This window comes from Bufo bufo, chromosome 8 (genome assembly GCF_905171765.1).
Source record: "Bufo bufo chromosome 8, aBufBuf1.1, whole genome shotgun sequence".
Taxonomy (NCBI): domain Eukaryota; kingdom Metazoa; phylum Chordata; class Amphibia; order Anura; family Bufonidae; genus Bufo; species Bufo bufo.
In genome coordinates, this window is record NC_053396.1 from 205,389,098 (window position 1) to 205,408,824 (window position 19,727).

Below are 19,727 nucleotides of genomic sequence, written 5' to 3' on the forward strand. Positions count from 1 at the left end.
CAATCAATGAGATGAGATTGGAGGTGTTAGTTACAGCTGCCCTGCCCTATAAAAATACACACCAGTTCTGGGTTTGCTTTTCAAAAGAAGAATTGCCTGATGTGAATGATGCCTCGCACAAAAGAGCTCTCAGAAGACCTACGATTAAGAATTGTTGACTTGCATAAAGCTGGAAAGGGTTATAAAAGTATCTCCAAAAGCCTTGCTGTTCATCAGTCCACAGTAAGACAAATTGTCTATAAATGGTGAAAGTTCAGCACTGCTGCTACTCTGCCTAGGAGTGGCCATCCTGTAAAGATGACTGCAAGAGTACAGCACAGGCTGCTCAATGAGGTGAAGAAGAATCCTAGAGTGTCAGCTAAAGATTTACAAATGCATCATTATATGCTAACATCCCTGTTAGCGAATCTACGATACGTAAAACACTAAACAAGAATGGATTTCATGGGAGGATACCACAGAGGAAGCCACTGCTGTCCAAAAAAAATATTGCTGCACGTTTACAGTTTCCACAAGAGCACCTGGATGTTCCACAGCAATACTGGCAAAATGTTTGGAAGAAACACACAACACTATGTGTGGAGAAAAAGAGGCACAGCACACCAACATCAAAACCTCATCCCAACTGTGAAGTATGGTGATGGGGGCATCATGGTTTGGGGCTGCTTTGCTGCGTCAGGGCCTGGACGGATTGCTATCATCAAAGGAAACATTTATTCCCAAGTTTATCAAGACATTTTGCAGGAGAACTTAAGGCCATCTGTCCACTAGCTGAAGCTCAACAGAAGATGGGTGTTGCAACAGGACAACGACCCAAAGCATAGAAGTATATCAACAACAGAATGGCTTAAACAGAAGAAAATACGCCTTCTGGAGTGGCCCAGTCAGAGTCCTGACCTCAACCCAATTGAGATGCTGTGGCATGACCTCATGAAAGCGATTTACACCAGACATCCCAAGAATATTGCTGAACTGAAACAGTTCTGTAAAGAGGAATGGTCAAGAATTACTCCTGACCGTTGTGCACATCTGATCTGCAACTACAGGAAACGTTTGGTTGAAGTTATTGCTGCCAAAGGAGGTTCAACCAGTTATTAAATCCAAGGGTTCACATACTTTTTCCACCTGCACTGTGAATGTTTACATGGTGTGTTCAATAAAAACATGGTAACATTTAATTATTTGTGTGTTAATAGTTTAAGCAGACTGTGATTGTCTATTGTTGTGACTTAGATGAAGATCAGATCACATTTTATGACCAATTTGTGCAGAAATCCATATCATTCCAAAGGGTTCACATACTTTTTCTTGCAACTGTATATATATATATATATATATATATATATATATATACACTTTTTTTCCCCCTTTATATCAGCTACTCTACATCTTAGAAAAGTGGAAGTAAACTACACAAGGTAAACCTGAATCTGGCCATAGACATGTAATACCTCTCATTTGGCCGACAGATCTCCCCTTATCCTCTTGTACACATGCATGTGTAGTACCCCAGACTTGGGGTTATTACTGTTGTGTACTTTGGTAACTACATTTTATATATTTCATATGCAGTTCTGTGTGATGGTATACACTGTATGTCTCTTTTACTTTGCCATCTTGTCCAATGGCAATGGCTGGCTGTAGCAGGGCTTAACTAACCTGTTCTACCCCTCCTGGGACAGTGGACTCATTCAGTTTCCAGCCAGGAGGAGGAAGCCTAGATTTAGTTCAGTCTATAGTAAGAGTTAGGCGGAGAGGGGAAGAGAGGGGTCCTGTCCTGAAAAGGGAGGAGAGTAGGTAAGCAGCTCATAGAGCACCCACACTGAGGGACCACTTCTGAGAATCAGGATCCAGATAATCCTTTCCTGCCCAAGAGTGAGAGCTCCTTAAGACACCACTCTCAAGAATTGAAGAAAGGACTCAGGTGAAATCTTGGGATCCCAGACAGCAGAGTGTCTGTATGTATTTTCAAGTTCTACGTTGCACTTAGTAAAAAGGACTTTGCTACGTTCAACTTTGCCCTCATTCTTTAGTGCTACAACTTTCACTGCAACTGACTCAAGGGAGCAATTGCCTGAGGTAGGACACCATGATGCTACAACACTACATCAGGGTCACTACCACTCCCATCCTCTACACCGGCTCCCACGGGAGCATGCTGCACATTGTTTATGTAATGAATGGAAGAGGGAAGAAAGCCACTACCAGCTTCCTCTTATCTACCTGCTCACAAAAGGCTCAGGTATTGAAATCCAACATGCCCCATACTTATCTCTCCTGACATCAGCCATCAGGGTTAAGTCAGAAGGCCTCTTACACATTAGATGGACAGCAGAACCCAATGAAATAGGCAAGTTCATCCAATACTTATCAAATGAACAGGGCAAGCTTTAGGGTGTTTCTACTTTTAGTAGGTGTAATAAAGGAATGGCAGAACATAGAGTCATAAGAATGGATGATCCAGAATTGTTATTACATGGGGAATGCAAGTAGTTGATAAAACAGACATTTCAGGAGAGGGGACATATATATACCACATATATTCCATACCCAGATAATCTTCCCGTTCACTGTCCTTCTTGATGTCCAGAATTTCTCTGATCCTCTTCACCTCCACTGTAGGGTCTCCACCCATATTATGATTTCCTAAGTGGGTGAAAGGCAAATGCTGTCAGGGCAAGGATAAAAAAAAACTTGCTGCAAATTAGAGAAGGAAGATGAGAAAAGTATTGGACTAAATTTTTGGGGTCCTCAGAAAACAATGATTTTGAGGGCCCATCTTCATACCTTCTGTCCATCTTGCTAACACTACACATACACAGGAAACATCATCAATAAGATCCAAAGTTATATGTGAATCATCCCAAAGAAGTAGACCCTATTGGCAACTGATTGGATCCAACAGCTCGAAATAAAGCTGTCTTCTGCTGGAAATTTAGGACCTATAATATTGTCAGAGCCAGACTTGCCCACCAGAGGATCTGACAATATGAGAATCTGATGGGGCACTGGCTGTGAAATGAAGAGTAAACAAGGCTGAGATGATATTTGTGAGAGCAAGGAAGATTTTAAGGAGTAATCTGAAGGAGCAGCTATGATTTGATACTTGCCATCTGTGATCAGAAGGATAACATTTTTCGTTTTCAGGAAATTTTCTGGATCTCTCACATTTTGCAGAGACAGCATTGCGTAAACTTTAGCCAGAGCTCCTCGAGTATTCGTTCCCTGTTTATCTCCATGTTCTGCAAAAAAAAAAAATAATAGTAAACTGAATGTTAAGGAAAGATAGAGGTACCGTAGACTGTCTTCAGGTGTTTTAATAATACGGTATATGGGTCATCTAAATGTTTCAAGGCTTCAGCTTTGAAAAATACCAGAGTGGCAATTAAAGAGGTTATCTGCTTTAGACAATCCCTACTTAAGGTGGATTTAGACAAACCAATAATCATCCAGATTATCAGGAATGACCATTCCTACGAACGCATGTTCCGGTTAATCTAACCAACGAAATGTGACACCGATCTCCCTATCCTGTCGTTTGTGCAGGCGCCACCAATCATCGTTTCTGGGCAGCAGATTGCAGTCTAAACAGCCATCTGCTGCCTAGAAACAATGAATCTGTATGAGGACGAGTGATTGCTATAGCAATCCCTTGTCCTCATACTGTGAAGGAGATCGCTCAATGTATATGCAGCGGTCTCCTTCACTGAGTGAGCAGCCAACTGTCAGGAAGAAACACTTTCTTTCTGACAACAGGCCTCTCCATCGGCCCGTGTAAACCCGCCTTTAGAAGGATCCTTTTCAAATAAGATTACAAAGTGTCCTCCTGATAGAACCCTCAGCGATCAGCTGTGTTTTGTGGGAAAGCTCAGTGTTTAGTTTCCCTATAGTGCCACCGCTGGGGAAAATAAGCATTACACCATGTCCATTCACATTAATGAGTTTCAGTAGAGCGTAAGACAGGCTAGGTCCTCCAGAGCAGGAGACGCCTTATGTATCTGCTCTTCCCTCTAGTCAAGAGAAGAGAGTGAAGAGATGAGGATCCTGAACAGACGACCCCCCAAAATTCCCTAATAGGTTATATAAAAAGGTTTTTTTAAACTAGAGAAACTTTTTAACCTCAAGGACTTGTAGTCTTGTAGTGGTTAGCTGTGCCATTATATCATTAATAAAAATATGGGGAAAGCCACATGAACTACATTACCTGAATACTTAAATTCTTTCAACTTGTCGATGACCTTGTAAGCCTCTGTACTGTCATCGTCAGAGAGGTCAATGATGGGTTTTGCCTCTGTGGCGTACGAGATGATAGAATAGCGAGGGGAAAAGTCATAGCTGCTCATCTGTGGAGAAAATTATATCCATGTAGTATCCATCATACCAGCTCAAATAAAGCACATGCAAAGAAGAACAAGAAGGTTACCCACAATGTCTAGTTTGCAGCCATCAACTATCAAAAGCAAGTTGGAACATGACGGCAATGACCTGACAGGTTGCTATAGGCAGCAGCTCCATTGTTTAATAAGTGCCCCCTGATATATGTATATAAACGAGCATAAAACACATTATCATGAAGTCATGGCTACTTCAATAAAATGGCCGGAGGGCAGAAGAACTCATCATGGACGACTCATCAGAGCAGTGCACTCCTGATGTAGGCTTCCAGAGGGCCCACAACCACCTAAACTGTCCAAGGACTTCGTGCAAATTGTGGTTTTACCACAGTTTTTCTCGAGAATTATGTGAAAAAAACACAACAGAACTGATTTGTGGCATGTTCTGCAGATACCTCTGAAGGTCCTCAATCCAAACGGGACAGAGAATAGCAAGAAAGCAGAGGGTGAGCTGCTGTAGAGGTGAATGGGGTCTGGTCTGGGGACGGTATTAGTTGAGGGGGTCTGTAGGGTCTGAATGTATTTATTAGCCTGCATTTAAGGGATCTGGTTTGGGGGAGGTCTAATCTGTTTCTGTACTTAGAGGGTCTTGTTTTGGAGCCTGAATTTATTTAGGAGGTCCAGCTCTAAGGATACATCCACATGGGGTGTATAAGCTGTGAATTTTCCGCGGAAGCATTGCACAGTAGCAGGATAAGAAATTTAAACAAATTCACACTTTACAGTATGTAAAAAAAATATATAATAATCCACGTGAAAATTGACATGCGGTGCAGATCTTAAATTTATACCTCAGATTTCTATAGATTTAACCCTTTGAACTGTATAGGAGGAAATCTGCTGCAAATCCATAGCAACATCTGCATCAAAATCCATATATAGCTCGGATTCATTCAGATTTTGAACGAATACCACACAAATTCTGTTGCAGATTTAATCAGAATTTGCAGCCGATTTTTCGGCTACTTTTTAATGTCCCACGTGACTGCTCCCTGCGGGTACTTTTTTTGTTGTTATGGATTTGCTACAGAATGTAGTCATTGCAAGGAGTAAAATCTACAGAGAAAATCCACAGTATAATTGACATGCTGCAGATTTATAATCCACTCTGCATTTCAATTTCTACACGTACACTGTATGAATTTTCAGCACAGCATGTGAATGAGGCGCTGAGATAGTCTTATCCACTTTGCAGTTACTGTAATTGCAGATATTCCAACCAGAAAATCCAGATGGATACCCGCAGAAATACCCTAATAGTTGAGGGCACTGGACTCTGTATTTGTTTAGGGTTGTTTGTATTTATTCCCGGTCTGTCTTTATTTAAGGGAATCTGCTCTGCCGTCTGAATTTATTTGCATTGCTATCATAGCTGGAGAGGTGGGACAAAGACATCGGGAGAAATCATCATAGTGGTCTGGGTTGTATGGAGAAGAAAATGAAAAAGGAAACGCCATCTGGACTTATGGAGAAGTTGTCACCTCTTCTGACATGTCTGTTTTAGTAAATGCTTTTATTCCACAAAAAGTATACAAGACTCTGTGTAGCGAACGGAAAATGGGTGTTACTGTTCTTTTTGTCAAGAGTTTGTACCCCTACACAGTCTGATACGGGGAATTGGTTTTCCTCAGTGTCAGCATTCCCCATATTTCAGCTTGTTAAAGGGGTTGTCTCACTTCAGCAAATGGTGTAGTGAAAGTTAATATAAGGCACTTACTAATGTATTGTGATTGTCCATATTGCCTCCTTTCCTGGCTTGAGTTAATTTTCCATCGCATTATACACTGCTTGTTTCCAGTGGTTAGGACCACCCTACAATCCAGCAGCAGTGGTCGTGCTTGCACACTATAGGAAATTATAGGAAAATGTGCTGGCCTCTCTGGTGGCCCGTACCGTGGGAGCTCACATAGGATGGCTTTTTCCTACAGTGTGCAAGCACGACCTCTGCTGCTGGATTGTAGGGTGGTCGTAACCATGGAAATAAGTGTATAATGTGATGGAAAAATGAATCCAGCCAGCAAAGGAGGCAATATGGACAATTAACATACATTAGTAAGTGCCTTGTGTTAGCTTTCTGTACATGATAAATGCCATTAACCACCCCTTTAAGTAAAGTTGATACCAATGTTACAGCTGGATTCTTAAAGGTCTTATATCATACACTTCTTTTTACTTATCTGAAGGACTTTCTTTCTTTTCTGTGGGTGGGCAGCAGCTTATCAAGACCTGCATCTCCCAGGATGCATAGCAATTAGCTATTGATAACCCCTTCCTCCCCTGCCTAGAGAATAGCCCCTCACATATGGCCCCAGAGATACATGATATGAAAAGCCCCCCACAATTTCCTTCTCCGCTGTCTAGAGAGAGATATAGCTGTATAAAGGTCTGTGAATTTAGAATGAATGAAAGGTGTCCAGACCACGTCACTATGAGGTCACTACCAGCACTGGAGGAGGAAGGGAGCAGGGGACTACTGGGCATGTTAGTCCATCTGAATGCAGGAGAAGGTGGACCAGAAGAATAAACAGCCTAATAATACTCTTACTGGATGTATATTGCAATTATACTTCATCTGAAATCCCCTATGAATTCCATAGTATTATTAATATTTTTGGATAACCCCTTTAAAGGGGTTGTCCGGGTTCAGAGCTGAACCCGGACATACCTCCATTTTCACCCAGGCAGCCCCCCTGACAAGAGCATTTTCAGGAGTTCCGGTGACGAACTGGCCTCTCCATGGGGCTACCAGGAAGCCTGGTGATGTCACCAGCACTGATGGGTGGGCTTTAGCGCTGCCCTAGCCAGTAAAATGGCTAGGGCAGCTCTAAAGCACGCCCATCAGAGCCGGTGACATCACCGTCACCGAAGCTTCCGCCTGGCAGTGTGTTATTGTAAACAAAAGAGCCCTGTCCTGCGCGATGCTAACATCAGGGGAGCTGCCTGGGTGAAAATATGGGTATGTCCGGGTTCAGCTCTAAACCTGGACAACCCCTTTAAGGAACATTTTGTCATCTGTTTCCCACTCACTGTATGGTGTATAGAGCTATTTACTATGTTACTTAGGCACTATACGGTATACTACTTTTGCAGTGTACGGGGTGGCAGCACTGCATGACACTGTTATTTAGACAGTTGTATGGAAGTATTATATGGTATAATGTATGGCATTGTTATTTCAGCGCCATCCTGGAAGATGCTGATACCGGGTCTCCAACCTGATTTTTCTGGACAACTTATAAAAAATAAAAAAAACACAAAGTGTTATTTTTATATATGGAAGTAATATATGCACAGAATACTAATATGAACCCATTCATAGTATCATGGACGCATCCTTTTTGTTCACAGGCAGAGGATAAAGTCGCCTATTGACCAGCAATGTATTGTTGGTTTGCAACCCGATTATCTGTATAATGTATGATAGCACCAAGGTTGCACCGCCAATGAGGCGAGGTGAGGCGATTGCCTCAGGCAGCACCAGGTAGGGGCAAGAGGGAGGCAGCGGAAGGGCCATGGGCAATGAGCGCTTCCATTGTGGAAACGCTAATCTCCACATATTCAACTGCATCTCTGTACTCAGGGCAGCAATATACTTGAATGCCGTGACGGGGCACAAGAGCGATGTCTCCCCGGCCCACCGTTTCCTCTAATAGGCTTTAGTCCTAGTTCCTGTAGCCAGGACAGAGGCCGATGTCATCATTATCGCACTGGGCTGCATAGAGCTCAGGACACAGATTAGAAGAGGTCCGTGTCTCGCACTGCATCGCTGACTGCAGAATGGAGGTAAGTATTTGAGTTTATTATTTTTTTTGCAGCATGCTGTTCGGCCACAATGGGGTGGGGGCCGGGGTGTAGCTAAAGGCTCATGGGCCCTGGTGCAAGAACTCAGCTTGGGCCCCCCTTCCCTCAGTGCTTTGTGGCCAGGGGCAGGGAGGCACATAGCCTTCATGATGCCTGAGGCAAAAAATGAAACGTCCAGTCAGAGGTGTAACTTGACCAGCATGCACTTTCTATAATGCCGTTGTCTTCTTATGTGGCACAAGGGTCTTTGGTCCCCCTCGGGCTCCTGGGCCCGGTAGCGACTGCTACCTCTGCAACCCCTATAGCTACGCCCCTGGGTGGGGGAAGGGTGTCTTTATTTTGTAACTGGAGAAAGCACTATGGGTACATTGTGGCTATAAAAAAGAGCATTTTTGTACGGGCACACATGATAAAGGGGCCACTATGGGGACATCCGTTCTACTGGGGCACTGAAAGGGAGTAGTTTTTTGTACTGGCACACGTTATAAGAGAGCATTTTTTTGTATTGGCACACATAAAGGGGTATTTTTGTACTGCCACACATTTTTGTACTGGGAAGGGGGAATTATTTTTACTGGCAAACATTATAAGGGGTAATTTTTTGTACAGGCACACATTATAGGGGGAATTATTACAACTGGGGGCACTATGGGGGCATTATTACTATTGGGTACACTGTTACCACATAGTGCACTCTGGCAGAGAATTATTACAATTGGTGGGACTTTTGGGAGGACTGTTACATTGGGAGGCACCCTGGCACCGTATCAGCTTAGCACAATTATTTTTGGAGGACACTATTTTTACGGCACTATAAGTTTCAGGGACACTATTTGCTGGGCACCGCTATTTTTTAGGGAACTGTGTGCCAATAATTATTGAAGAGGATCTATCTTTGGGGCACTAGAATTTTCAGGGGGATTATCTGTTTCGGCAGGATAGTATTAGGAAGCACTGTGGGCACAGTATTGGGGGTGGCAGGATGGGAGAAGTATGGAAAAGTAGGAAACTAAGATGTCTGTTTGTCGAACTCTGCAGAAACAAGAGATGGCTGAAAGAAATCATCATGGCGGTCCTGTCTGAATGGAGAAGATGAGGAAAGAGAATATCTACATCAGACGAGACGTCACTGGATGTAGGAGGTATGTTTTCCAAGTATGTCTTTAACAGTAGGGCTGGAGGGAAGGGGTTAGGTTAAGAAATTGGCATGGGGAGGCGTTTCAGCAGAAAGGCTAGGTGAACCCCTGAATCTCACAACATAGGGTGGGGTCCAAAGCCGGCCACATACATTTAAGGGTTGTTGGCCGAGCTCCTGACTACTCCATGCACATACACATTTAGTTCTGCATTGTCAATGCCATTGCTAGAAACTCCTGGTGTTGGCTTATTTCCTGGAAGAACAAAAGGCGAAAATATTCAGCCAGTCCTATCCTTCTCATCTGCTGAGGGAAAGTTTGAAGCTCCCCATACACATTAGACTGTCTTGCCGAAACCACTGTTCTTGTGTTAGAACATGCATGGGGGTCTTAAGAGAAGATCTGATATAAGGCCATTCCTGCATGGAGTAGTCTGAGGACAGAGGCCATAACATTGTTTATGTTCTCCATACCTTCTCTATGAACACTTCACTTGCTTCTTTAGCGATTGTAAAGTTGTCTTCTCCTAAACTGCTAGAGGCATCGAGAACAATGAAGATGTTCATGAAACCTCCTGTCGTCACTCCTATTGTACGTTGAATCCACTCTGTGTATATGAGAGAAATGAGAGAAAATTTACCAAGGAAAGCATCAGGATCTGTACATCTGACCTAATGTGATGGCGGTAGAGGCCTTTGGGTTAAAACAGTGTTCAGATTGTTCCCTCACCAGAACATGACTGACCAGTGACCTTTGTGCCATCAGAACCAGTAAATGTAATCCATGGGTATCAGTCGTAGTAGTTCCTAAAATGTCATCTTGTAGACAGTACAAAGCGCTATTATTTCTATTTCCAGGAACCTCCCAATACTGAAAGCAATGACTATTTTAATGCAAACCTTTGAGGAACATTCCCTGGACAGTCCTGCATAAAATTAGAACTGTTGGTGCTGCCTAGCACCCATTTTCATGAAGGAACTGTCTTTGCTTTCACAATGTCTTAAAGTTGTTGCCCAATTCGGCTCCATTCCGGCTCCTTTTACTGGTCTTCAAGTCTCTGTCCTATAAACTTCTGGATGGACGGGGTCACGTGCGCTGATGCAGCCAATGACTGGCCTCAGTGGTGTCCCCAGTAGTGATGTGACCTGACACTGTTGAAACGAGTCACTGGCTGCAGCGGTTCACGTGACCCTGTCTGTCCTGAGGTTTTTAGGATGGAGACAGAAAGACGAGTAAAGGGAACTAGGGAGGCAGAAAGAAGCGTCAGGAGCAGGCGAGTATGTACAGCTGGCAAATTTTTAAAAAGTTGTAAAAAAAATAAATAGCAGGACAACCCTGTTTGAGGAAGAAAGAAGCTATGTTTTCCCAATAATGGACAACTACCTTTATTCTGTATTCCAAACACTGGCACTTCTCAGGAAACCTCATCTACGCCTCTCATTTATTGAGAGGGAATTATTCAATGCAAACATCAACACTTTTTTCTTAGGAAGCCCAACTACGAAATATAAGTGGACCCTATACCCAGCTCTGTTTGCTCTGCTTATTTGACTCGTTTGTCTGAACCTGGTCAAATATAATGCTGAGAATTTCATTGTGAAATGTTTTGTTTGCTCTCGGTCTCCTTCCTGTCTGCCATGTATATAATGCACTCAAAGAGTAGAATAATACACTGTTAAAAAAAACAAAGGGAACACAAAAATAACACATCCTTGATCTGGGTTAATTAAATATTCTTCTGAAATACTTTGTTCTTTACATAGTTGAATGTGCTGACAACAAAATCACACAAAAATAAAAAAATGGAAATCAAATTTTTCAACCCATGGAGGTCTGGATTTGGAGTCACACTCAAAATTAAAGTGGAAAAACACACTACAGGCTGATCCAACTTTGATGTAATGTCCTTAAAACAAGTCAAAATAAGGCTCAGTAGTGTGTGTGTGGCCTCCACGTGCCTGTATGACCTCCCTACAACGCCTGTGCATGCTCCTGATGAGGTGGCGGACGGTCTCCTGAGGGATCTCCTCCTAGACCTGGACTAAAGCATCTGCCAACTCCTGGACAGTCTGTGGTGCAACGTGACGTTGGTGGATAGAGCGAGACATGATGTCCCAGATGTGCTCAATTGGATTCAGGTCTGGGGAACGGGCAGGCCAGTCCATAGCATCAATGCCTTCGTCTTGCAGGAACTGCTGACAAACTCCAGCCACATGAGGTCTAGCATTGTCTTGCATTAGGAGGAACCCAGGGCCAACCGCACCAGCATATGGTCTCACAAGGGGTCTGAGGATCTCATCTCGGTACCTAATGGCAGTCAGGCTACCTCTGGCGAGCACATGGAGGGCTGTGCGGCCCTCCAAAGAAATGCCACCCCACACCATTACTGACCCAATGCCAAACTGGTCATGCTGGAGGATGTTGCAGGCAGCAGAACGTTCTCCACGGCGCCTCCAGACTCTGTCACGTCTGTCACATGTGCTCAGTGTGAACCTGCTTTCATCTGTGAAGAGCACAGGGCGCCAGTGGCGAATTTGCAAAATCTTGGTGTTCTCTGGCAAATGCCAAACGTCCTGCACGGTGTTGGGCTGTAAGCACAACCCCCACCTGTGTACGTCAGGCCCTAATATCACCCTCATGGAGTCTGTTTGTTGACCGTTTGAGCAGACACATGCACATTTGTGGCCTGCTGGAGGTCATTTTGCAGGGCTCTGGCAGTGCTCCTCCTGTTCCTCCTTGCACAAAGGCGGAGGTAGCGGTCCTGCTGTTGGGTTGTTGCCCTCCTACGGCCTCCTCCACGTCTCCTGATGTACTGGCCTGTCTCCTGGAGGCGCCTCCATGCTCTGGACACTACGCTGACAGACACAGCAAACCTTCTTGCCACAGCTCGCATTGATGTGCCATCCTGGATAAGCTGCACTACCTGAGCCACTTGTGTGGGTTGTAGACTCCGTCTCATGCTACCACTAGAGTGAAAGCACCGCCAGCATTCAAAAGTGACCAAAACATCAGCCAGGAAGCATAGGAACTGAGAAGTGGTCTGTGGTCACCACCTGCAGAACCACTCCTTTATTGGGGGTGTCTTGCTAATTGCCTATAATTTCCACCTGTTGTCTATCCCATTTGCACAACAGCATGTGAAATTGATTGTCACTCAGTGTTTCTTCCTAAGTGGACAGTTTGATTTCACAGAAGTGTGATTGACTTGGAATTACATTGTGTTGTTTAGGTGTTCCCTTTATTTTTTTGAGCAGTGTATATTCATTTATATATATAGTATTTATGCCATACTATGCAAAGCAATGTCACCGGTGGCCTGTGGCATAACACCCATATACTCTCAAACAGGATGGCATGGGCGCTACAGATGTGTGCATAGTACCGCACTGTGAATTCTGTGATACCTCACCGTAAATAGGTGTCATGCCTCTGTAAGTTAAGGGTTAAAGGAGCTGTGCTGTTGGCTGCTCCGCTGTGCTCCCAGGATGTTGCCTTCCATTTTAATGCTCCTGCAGTGGTGACCTGCATCCCTTGCGTCATGTCAAATGGTCACATGACACACCAGCGATAGGCTGCAGCGGCGTCAAAATGGAAGTTTACATCTTGGGAGCACAGTGGAGAAGCCGATGCCTGTGAGAGAAGGAGTGGGGAGCCAGAGTTGGGAAGCAGGTAAGTAGGCGTCCCTTCAAGGGTTTGTGCAAGAGGGGGAGTTTGCCAAAACCCCTCCCCAAAGTTGCACAATCCCTTTAATGGCCATGCAAGGTAAGCTTATCCACACACAATGTGGTTCCTCCCGCCATCACTCCTGGGTAACGTCTGTCCACCCTTACAGAGGTCATATAATATATTTGCAGTGGCCAGCGACAGGTGGATATTATTCTGTATTTGTCGTGACGCCAATTGCAGCATGCGAAGGGTACTGTCCCAGGGCCCTTTCAAGGTGTTATAACACACGTCCCATATTAGGAAGGCCAGAGTGGCGTTATGGCCTATAATGTCTCTGTAGTTTTGTGGTAGTTGTGTCACAGTGTCTCCTACCTGGGTACGGCCGGACTCCTGGCAATAAATTTGAGTGTAGTGATGGTAGCAGTAATAGAGGAACTTTGCAGAATAAATGATGTCCAAACCTTTAGATGACGTTCAAACGTTGCTTTACTTGGAAAAACTTGCATCCAAACAGTATACAGCTTTGGTCTATTGGTCCCAGCAGGTTTTGGCAATGATTGGCAGGAATGAGTACTTCTGCTTTAAATGTGGAGCATGCAGGATAAACGTATGCTTAATAGCTCTGTAACTGTGGCAGGATTAGCTTCTGGACTTACAGTATCTGTAACTTCTGCTGTGTGAATAGAGATGTCGGCGAACGCGAATTTACGCAAATGTTCGCAAACGGGCGAACCGCCATAGACTTCAATAGACAGGCGAATTTTAAAACCCACAGGGACTCTTTCTGGCCACAATAGTGATGGAAAAGTTGTTTCAAGGGGACTAACACCTGGACTGTGGCATGCCGGAGGGGGGTCCATGGCAAAACTCCCATGGAAAATTACGTAGTTGGCGCAGAGTGTGGTAAGTTGAATTCGCAATGCGATTAATATAACCTGCATTAATCGCATTGCGAATTCAACTTAGAGCTAAGTTCCTAATGGTTGTATTGCTAGAATTGACGAATATAACGAATATAGCACTATATTCTCAATCTTTGTTATATTCTAGCAATACAACCATTAGGAACCCAGCTCTATGTTGAATTCGCAATGCGATTAATATAACCTGTATTAATCGCATTGCGATTACAACTTAGTCAAATTTGTGACACTGCAGCTTCAGAATGAATCTAAGATGGATGCTGTCCTTGCTTTTTGTTAGGAGGTGGAAGGGTCTGGGAGGGAGGGTATGCTGATTGGCTGGAATGTGTCTGCTGACTGTGAGGTACAAGGTCAAAGTTTGCTAAATGATGATGTATAGGGGGCGGACCGAACATCGCATATGTTCGCCCGCCGCGGAGAACAAGCTATGTTTGCCAGGAACTGTTCGCCGGCGAATAGTTCACGACATTTCTATGTGTGACTAGCTAAGGAGAAATAGGCTTCTCGTAGGACTCTGGACTTATCTCACAGATGGATTCTCAGGGGATGTTTTCTTCCTGGGACTCTGGAGTTTCGCTAGAGTTTCTGCTCTCTTCATCCAACAGAGCTGAAGGTGCTCAGACTGAGTATATGTCCTTGCTGTCTTCCCTAAGAAGGGGTTCTCCTGAACACTATCACACAGCCTTCCCCTAGCAGGAATAAACCATTCCAGCTAAGATACACTAAACACTAAACTGTCCCTGCCAATGAGTTGCTGCCACCTGCTGGTATACCAGGCTAATTACATGAACCATTACATTTAACATAGTTGTATGCACATTTCAGGAGGACATAATATAAATTACATTAGATGACATTATAAGAGGCGCTTAGACGATAGTAGCGAGGTAGAGGTGTGTAGTAACACAACTCTGGGGTATTATATTCCCCCTTACTGTGAGTCAAGCCATCCTCGGCTTCTGTTTAGGATAAGAGGATTAAGCTCTGGGGTACCCAATTGAGATACAAAGTGCTGCATCAGATACATTTAAGACATACAAAGACAACACAAAACGGCTACCCTAAGGTTCCTGCCCGCATGAGTAGGGTGTCTTATTAACGGTTGCCCTCTCGGTATCACAAGTGAACCAAGGTCTGCACTAAGCAATCATTACTGACTGACTTTGAAGTGTTCTGGCCGTGAACACCAAAGAAAGCATGGGAGTGTCTTTATTCTGTAGGCCCACCATTGTGTAATGAAACGCCCGCAAATGGAAGGGTGGCTTTATCCTGTATTCCCTTCTCTGCACCAAAGTCTGAAAATAAGGCTTATAGCATGAACACTATGGTGACTATGGGTAGCTAAATGGCTCTAAGTCAGTGCGGTAGGCCTTAGGCATAGGCACAGAAGGGGGAGCATGCCTCTCCCGAACACTTCTTGCAGTGACAGGAGGAGGGTATACTAATCCCATAAAACTCCCGGAAGACATCACAAGATGTTTTTTTTTTAATAATCCCTTACCAATCCCGACACATATAACAAACAGGAAGGGGGGTATATTACTCCCCTTGCCATTCCCGAAGCAGCGGGTTACCCTGTTACCCTTGTAGTTGCTGGACCTGCCTGGGAATTACCACTTGTCCTACCTGGGAACCTAGGATACATGACACCAGGAGTAGACCATTAGTATTAAGCATCCAAAGAGGCCGTCCGTTTAAAGAGAAAAGAGCTATAAAGCAAAGTGACACAAAAGAAAGGTGCTACTGATCTGGCTAAGTGCAAAGAAAAGCGCAATTTCACAATAAGTGCATAGATTCACATTGCGGCACCTGGAAAAGAATACAAACAATGGGCATAAGTGCTTGAACGTTGCATAACCTGTAAACACTGGTTTTAGTGCAAAAGTATAACAGTATAAGTCACCAAGAGCTCAGGTACACGTTAGAGTCTTTTCTTTGGGTGCTGGCTTGTAACGTTGCAGTAACACGTACTGAAAAAAAAAAAAAATCATTGTAATCCAACATTAGGATAGCTTGGCTGATAGATAGAGTCCATGAAGTCCAGCACAAAAGGGGTAGACGAAAAAGGATAAAATGTAAACAATAAACAGGAGGCAATGTTTATTACCAGTCAAAATGTGTCCATGGCTTGGCTTCTATAGTCTAATGGATGGTTCTCCTCACAGCATAAGGTCTACTACAGAGGGGCTGGAAGTCTTCCTCCTGGGTCCCATATTTGAGGGCGCAAAAGTTCTTCTTTAGGCTGTGTGACATCCTCATCGCTGTCACTGCTAGCTCTGGTGCCTCTCTGCAGCTGCAACTCCAGCAAAAACTTCATCTGCGATCTCCTGGTGACTTCTGTGGCAGAACTTGGAAATGCAGGATCAACCTCTTTTGGTGGATCTTCTTTAAGCATTGGCCTTTTTTTCTGGTAGGTGACAGATTCTTCGGACAACAGTAAAGGATAGACTCTTGGTCTTTCATAGCAAGAAGCTCCGGATTCAATGGTGGTTCCGGAGTGCATGGAGCAGTATCAGTGGATTCCTTCTTTTTTCCCATGCACATCAGGGCTGTGCTCCCGTTTGGCGGGGCTCAGGTGGTGCTTCAACTATATTTGGAGGCTCAGGGCAACAGGAGTAGCTACTGTGGCACTGATTATCTGTAGACTTTGCAGAGGCACTAGTGGTGCAGGGTTTATCACCCTTGCCGAATTGAGTCTCCAGGGGGTAGGAGTGCAAATGAGGTAGATTTAATACAGGAGAAGGGTCTGCAGTCTCCCATCCTCCATGTATCCACACTGGGATTAAATCTTCAGCAGGGTATACATTAGACGGACAAAGTAACACGCCACTCAGACTTCCGCCCATCTTAACCAGTGGTAGAGTCCAGAATTCTAAATGAATCAGTCCTCTTCCCTCTGTAGGGCTGGACTTTGCAGTCAGACATAGCTTTTGATACCCTGTACCAGACTAGAGAGGTCAGTGTCAGCTAAAATGCAATTTAGGTGCACGTTGCTATGGGCGGCAGCACCAGAATTGGTGCGCGGCTCCTTTAAGAGTCGCTGCATCTGCTTCAATTTCGGGGAGTATGGTACTCTGACAGACAGATTATAACCCCTAACAGTCTTTAGCAAGGTTATTTTCACAGCAGTACTCACTCAGATCCACGGGATGTGGTGGGTTTTTCCAGAATCCAGGGACGAAAGACTGCATTTTTTCCTTTCCAATATGGCCACCGCTTCACTTCCTGTGTGGGCGTGCAGTCGATTTCTTTGTCCTCCTGTGGATTTGTATCAGCACTTTAGTTTCCTGCTGCTGTAGGAATGATTTCTCTGTGGAGGTGGGCTGTTTGGTTCCCTCCCCTCTGCTGGTGGATGTATTCCTTCTTCAGAGCTGATGTCCACATTTAATATGCCGATTAACCCCTGCTCTGCCACATTGCTGCAACTGATGCAGACCCACACTCTTCAGCAGTAAGTGCATGCAATAAGAGTCTATTTTTCTGGGGGTTTGGTGATTACTGTAACCTGTGGTATATAGGCACAAAGGTAAATCCTGTTCGCTAATGCCACTTTTTGCAGTGGCCAGGTACGGGTGGATAATATTCTGTATTTGTCGTGATGCCAATTGCAGCGTGCACAAGGTACTGTCCCAGGGCCCTTCCAAGGTGTTATAACGCACGTCCCAGATTAGGAATGCCAGAGTGGGGTAATGGCCTATAATGTCTCTGTAGTTTTGTGGCAATTGTGTCACGGTGTCTCCTACCTGGGTACGGCCGGACTCCTGGCTCACTTGCAATAAATTTGAGTGAGTGATAGTAGGAGTAATAGAGGAAACTTGGCAGAATAAATGATGTCCAAACCTTTAGATGAAGTTCAAACGTTGCTTTACTTGGAATAACTTGCATCCCAAACAGTATACAGCTTTGGTCTATAGTGATGGACGAACATCGAGTGGGACGGTTTCGCGAAGGCGATCGCACGAACGTGATCAAATGTCGCGAACCGCAAGTTTGCGGCGGGGCCCCATTCAGTTCAAAGGCAGGCGAACCTGGAAAACCTTCAGGTCATATTTGCAGCCACCAAATACTTGCTAGAAGTGCACAAAATAGTCCCACAACATGGACAGTGACGTACCAGATGTATTAGTAGTAAGAGGGTATATGTTTCGTCAAACTAAAAGTGACAGGTACCATGCCCCCTTTTATACAGATAACCCCGCCCCTTTTATATTGATTGATATTGTTTTGATATAAAATTTATAGTGTTTGATATAAAGTTTATATCGCTTGATATTAATTTTATATCGCTTGATATTGCTTGATATTAAGTTTATATCGCTTGATATTAAATTTATAGTGTTTGCTATTAAAATTTATAGTGTATGTATAAAATTTATAGCGCTAGCTATTTAAAATTTATAGTGTTTGCTATTTAAAATTTATAGTGTTTGATATTAAATTTATAGCGCTAGCTATTAAAATTTATAGTGTGTGCTATTAAAATTTATAGTGTTTGCTATTAAAAATTTATAGCACTAGCTATTAAAATTTATATAGTGTTTGATATTAAAATGTATATTGTTTGCTATTAAAATTTTATAGTGCTTGATATAAAATTTATCGTGTTTGATATTAAAATTTATAGTGCCTGATATTAATTTAATATATTAGTATTAAAATAAAACGATGACAAATATAATTCGGTTAAAAAGCTTTATTCATTTCCTTATTTGCAACATTCACGTAGGGACAGACACATTTGATGCGTTTTGTTACAAATGATCGCACAATACGGTCATTTTTTCTAAAATCGTTAGTGAAACATTTTTAAAAACATTTTCAAAAGATATTCCTTTAGCGAGACATTGTAAGATATAGATACAGTAATGGCCGCAGACGGAACTAATGGCGTCTTGATTTGTCTGTTTTGATATCTTATAGTCTTAGAATTTTATATAAAAACTGCATAAAGTCGCCAGGAAATATTTCATTTGCAGGGGATAAAACCATAACTATCAAAAAAAAAAAGATATATCATTCGGGTTATAATATAATTAAAATCCAATGCTTCCCCGCTGATACGAATTATCCGTATTTACAATTGTAGGGCCGCGGGCCTGTCGATGATTTTACCTCCAGTAATAAATCACATGGGAATACACCTTTAAATATGCGCCTGGCGTTAATATCAGCTTTAATAACACAGGCAATTTCATAATTATTCATGTTTATTGAAAATCATATAATACCTCCCGACGATTATTTATTTCAATAATATTTTTTATGAACTGAATATACAATCATATTATTGTGTTCGCAATCGGTTCGGCATATCTAATTTCAGCTCTCAGATTGCCAGTTTTTACTAGAGAGAAATGACCACCGGGCTCTTGATCCGGCGATAAATCAAAAGCGAACAAAGTGTAACCGTTCAAGAACTCGTGTCGATCGACGGATAAAGCGTTGTCGGCCTTGTGTTTCCCCGAAATATGTACTAGGGACATATATTCACGAACAGCTGATTCGTCTTGGAAGTTAGGTTGAAAAGGTTTTTTGCCGGTATCTGTTGACCATCCAAATATAAGGCTGCATAAGTGTTTAAGGCTGGCCGCAGGCTAGCCTGGATTTGTGGGAGGGGCCGTACCTGTCCTTAAGCAGTCTGGCTCTCCCAGGCAGCCTGGATTTGTGGGAGGGGCCGGTACCTGTCTTAAGCAGTCTGGCTCTCCCAGCAGCACGTCGGCATTCGACGTCTGCTACTTCCGGGTGTGACGTCCATCAGCAAGCGTCCTGCACGAGTCGGATCTCAGAGAAGCCGGGTGTACCTTTTC

At 43.6% G+C, this 19,727-nt stretch overlaps 1 protein-coding gene across 1 annotated transcript in view; it reads right to left on the reverse strand.

The window, feature by feature from the left end:
* The window catches only part of LOC120977484 (complement factor B-like), a 160,659-nt gene that overhangs the window by 72,952 nt on the left and 67,980 nt on the right, over nt 1-19,727 (reverse strand). Inside the window, exons 6-9 of the mRNA XM_040405448.1 lie at nt 9,805-9,938; nt 4,205-4,343; nt 3,111-3,242; nt 2,551-2,646 (exon numbers count right to left, since the gene is read on the reverse strand). Coding sequence (XP_040261382.1) covers nt 2,551-2,646; nt 3,111-3,242; nt 4,205-4,343; nt 9,805-9,938 — 501 coding nt within the window. The remainder of the gene's footprint in view (nt 1-2,550; nt 2,647-3,110; nt 3,243-4,204; nt 4,344-9,804; nt 9,939-19,727) is intronic.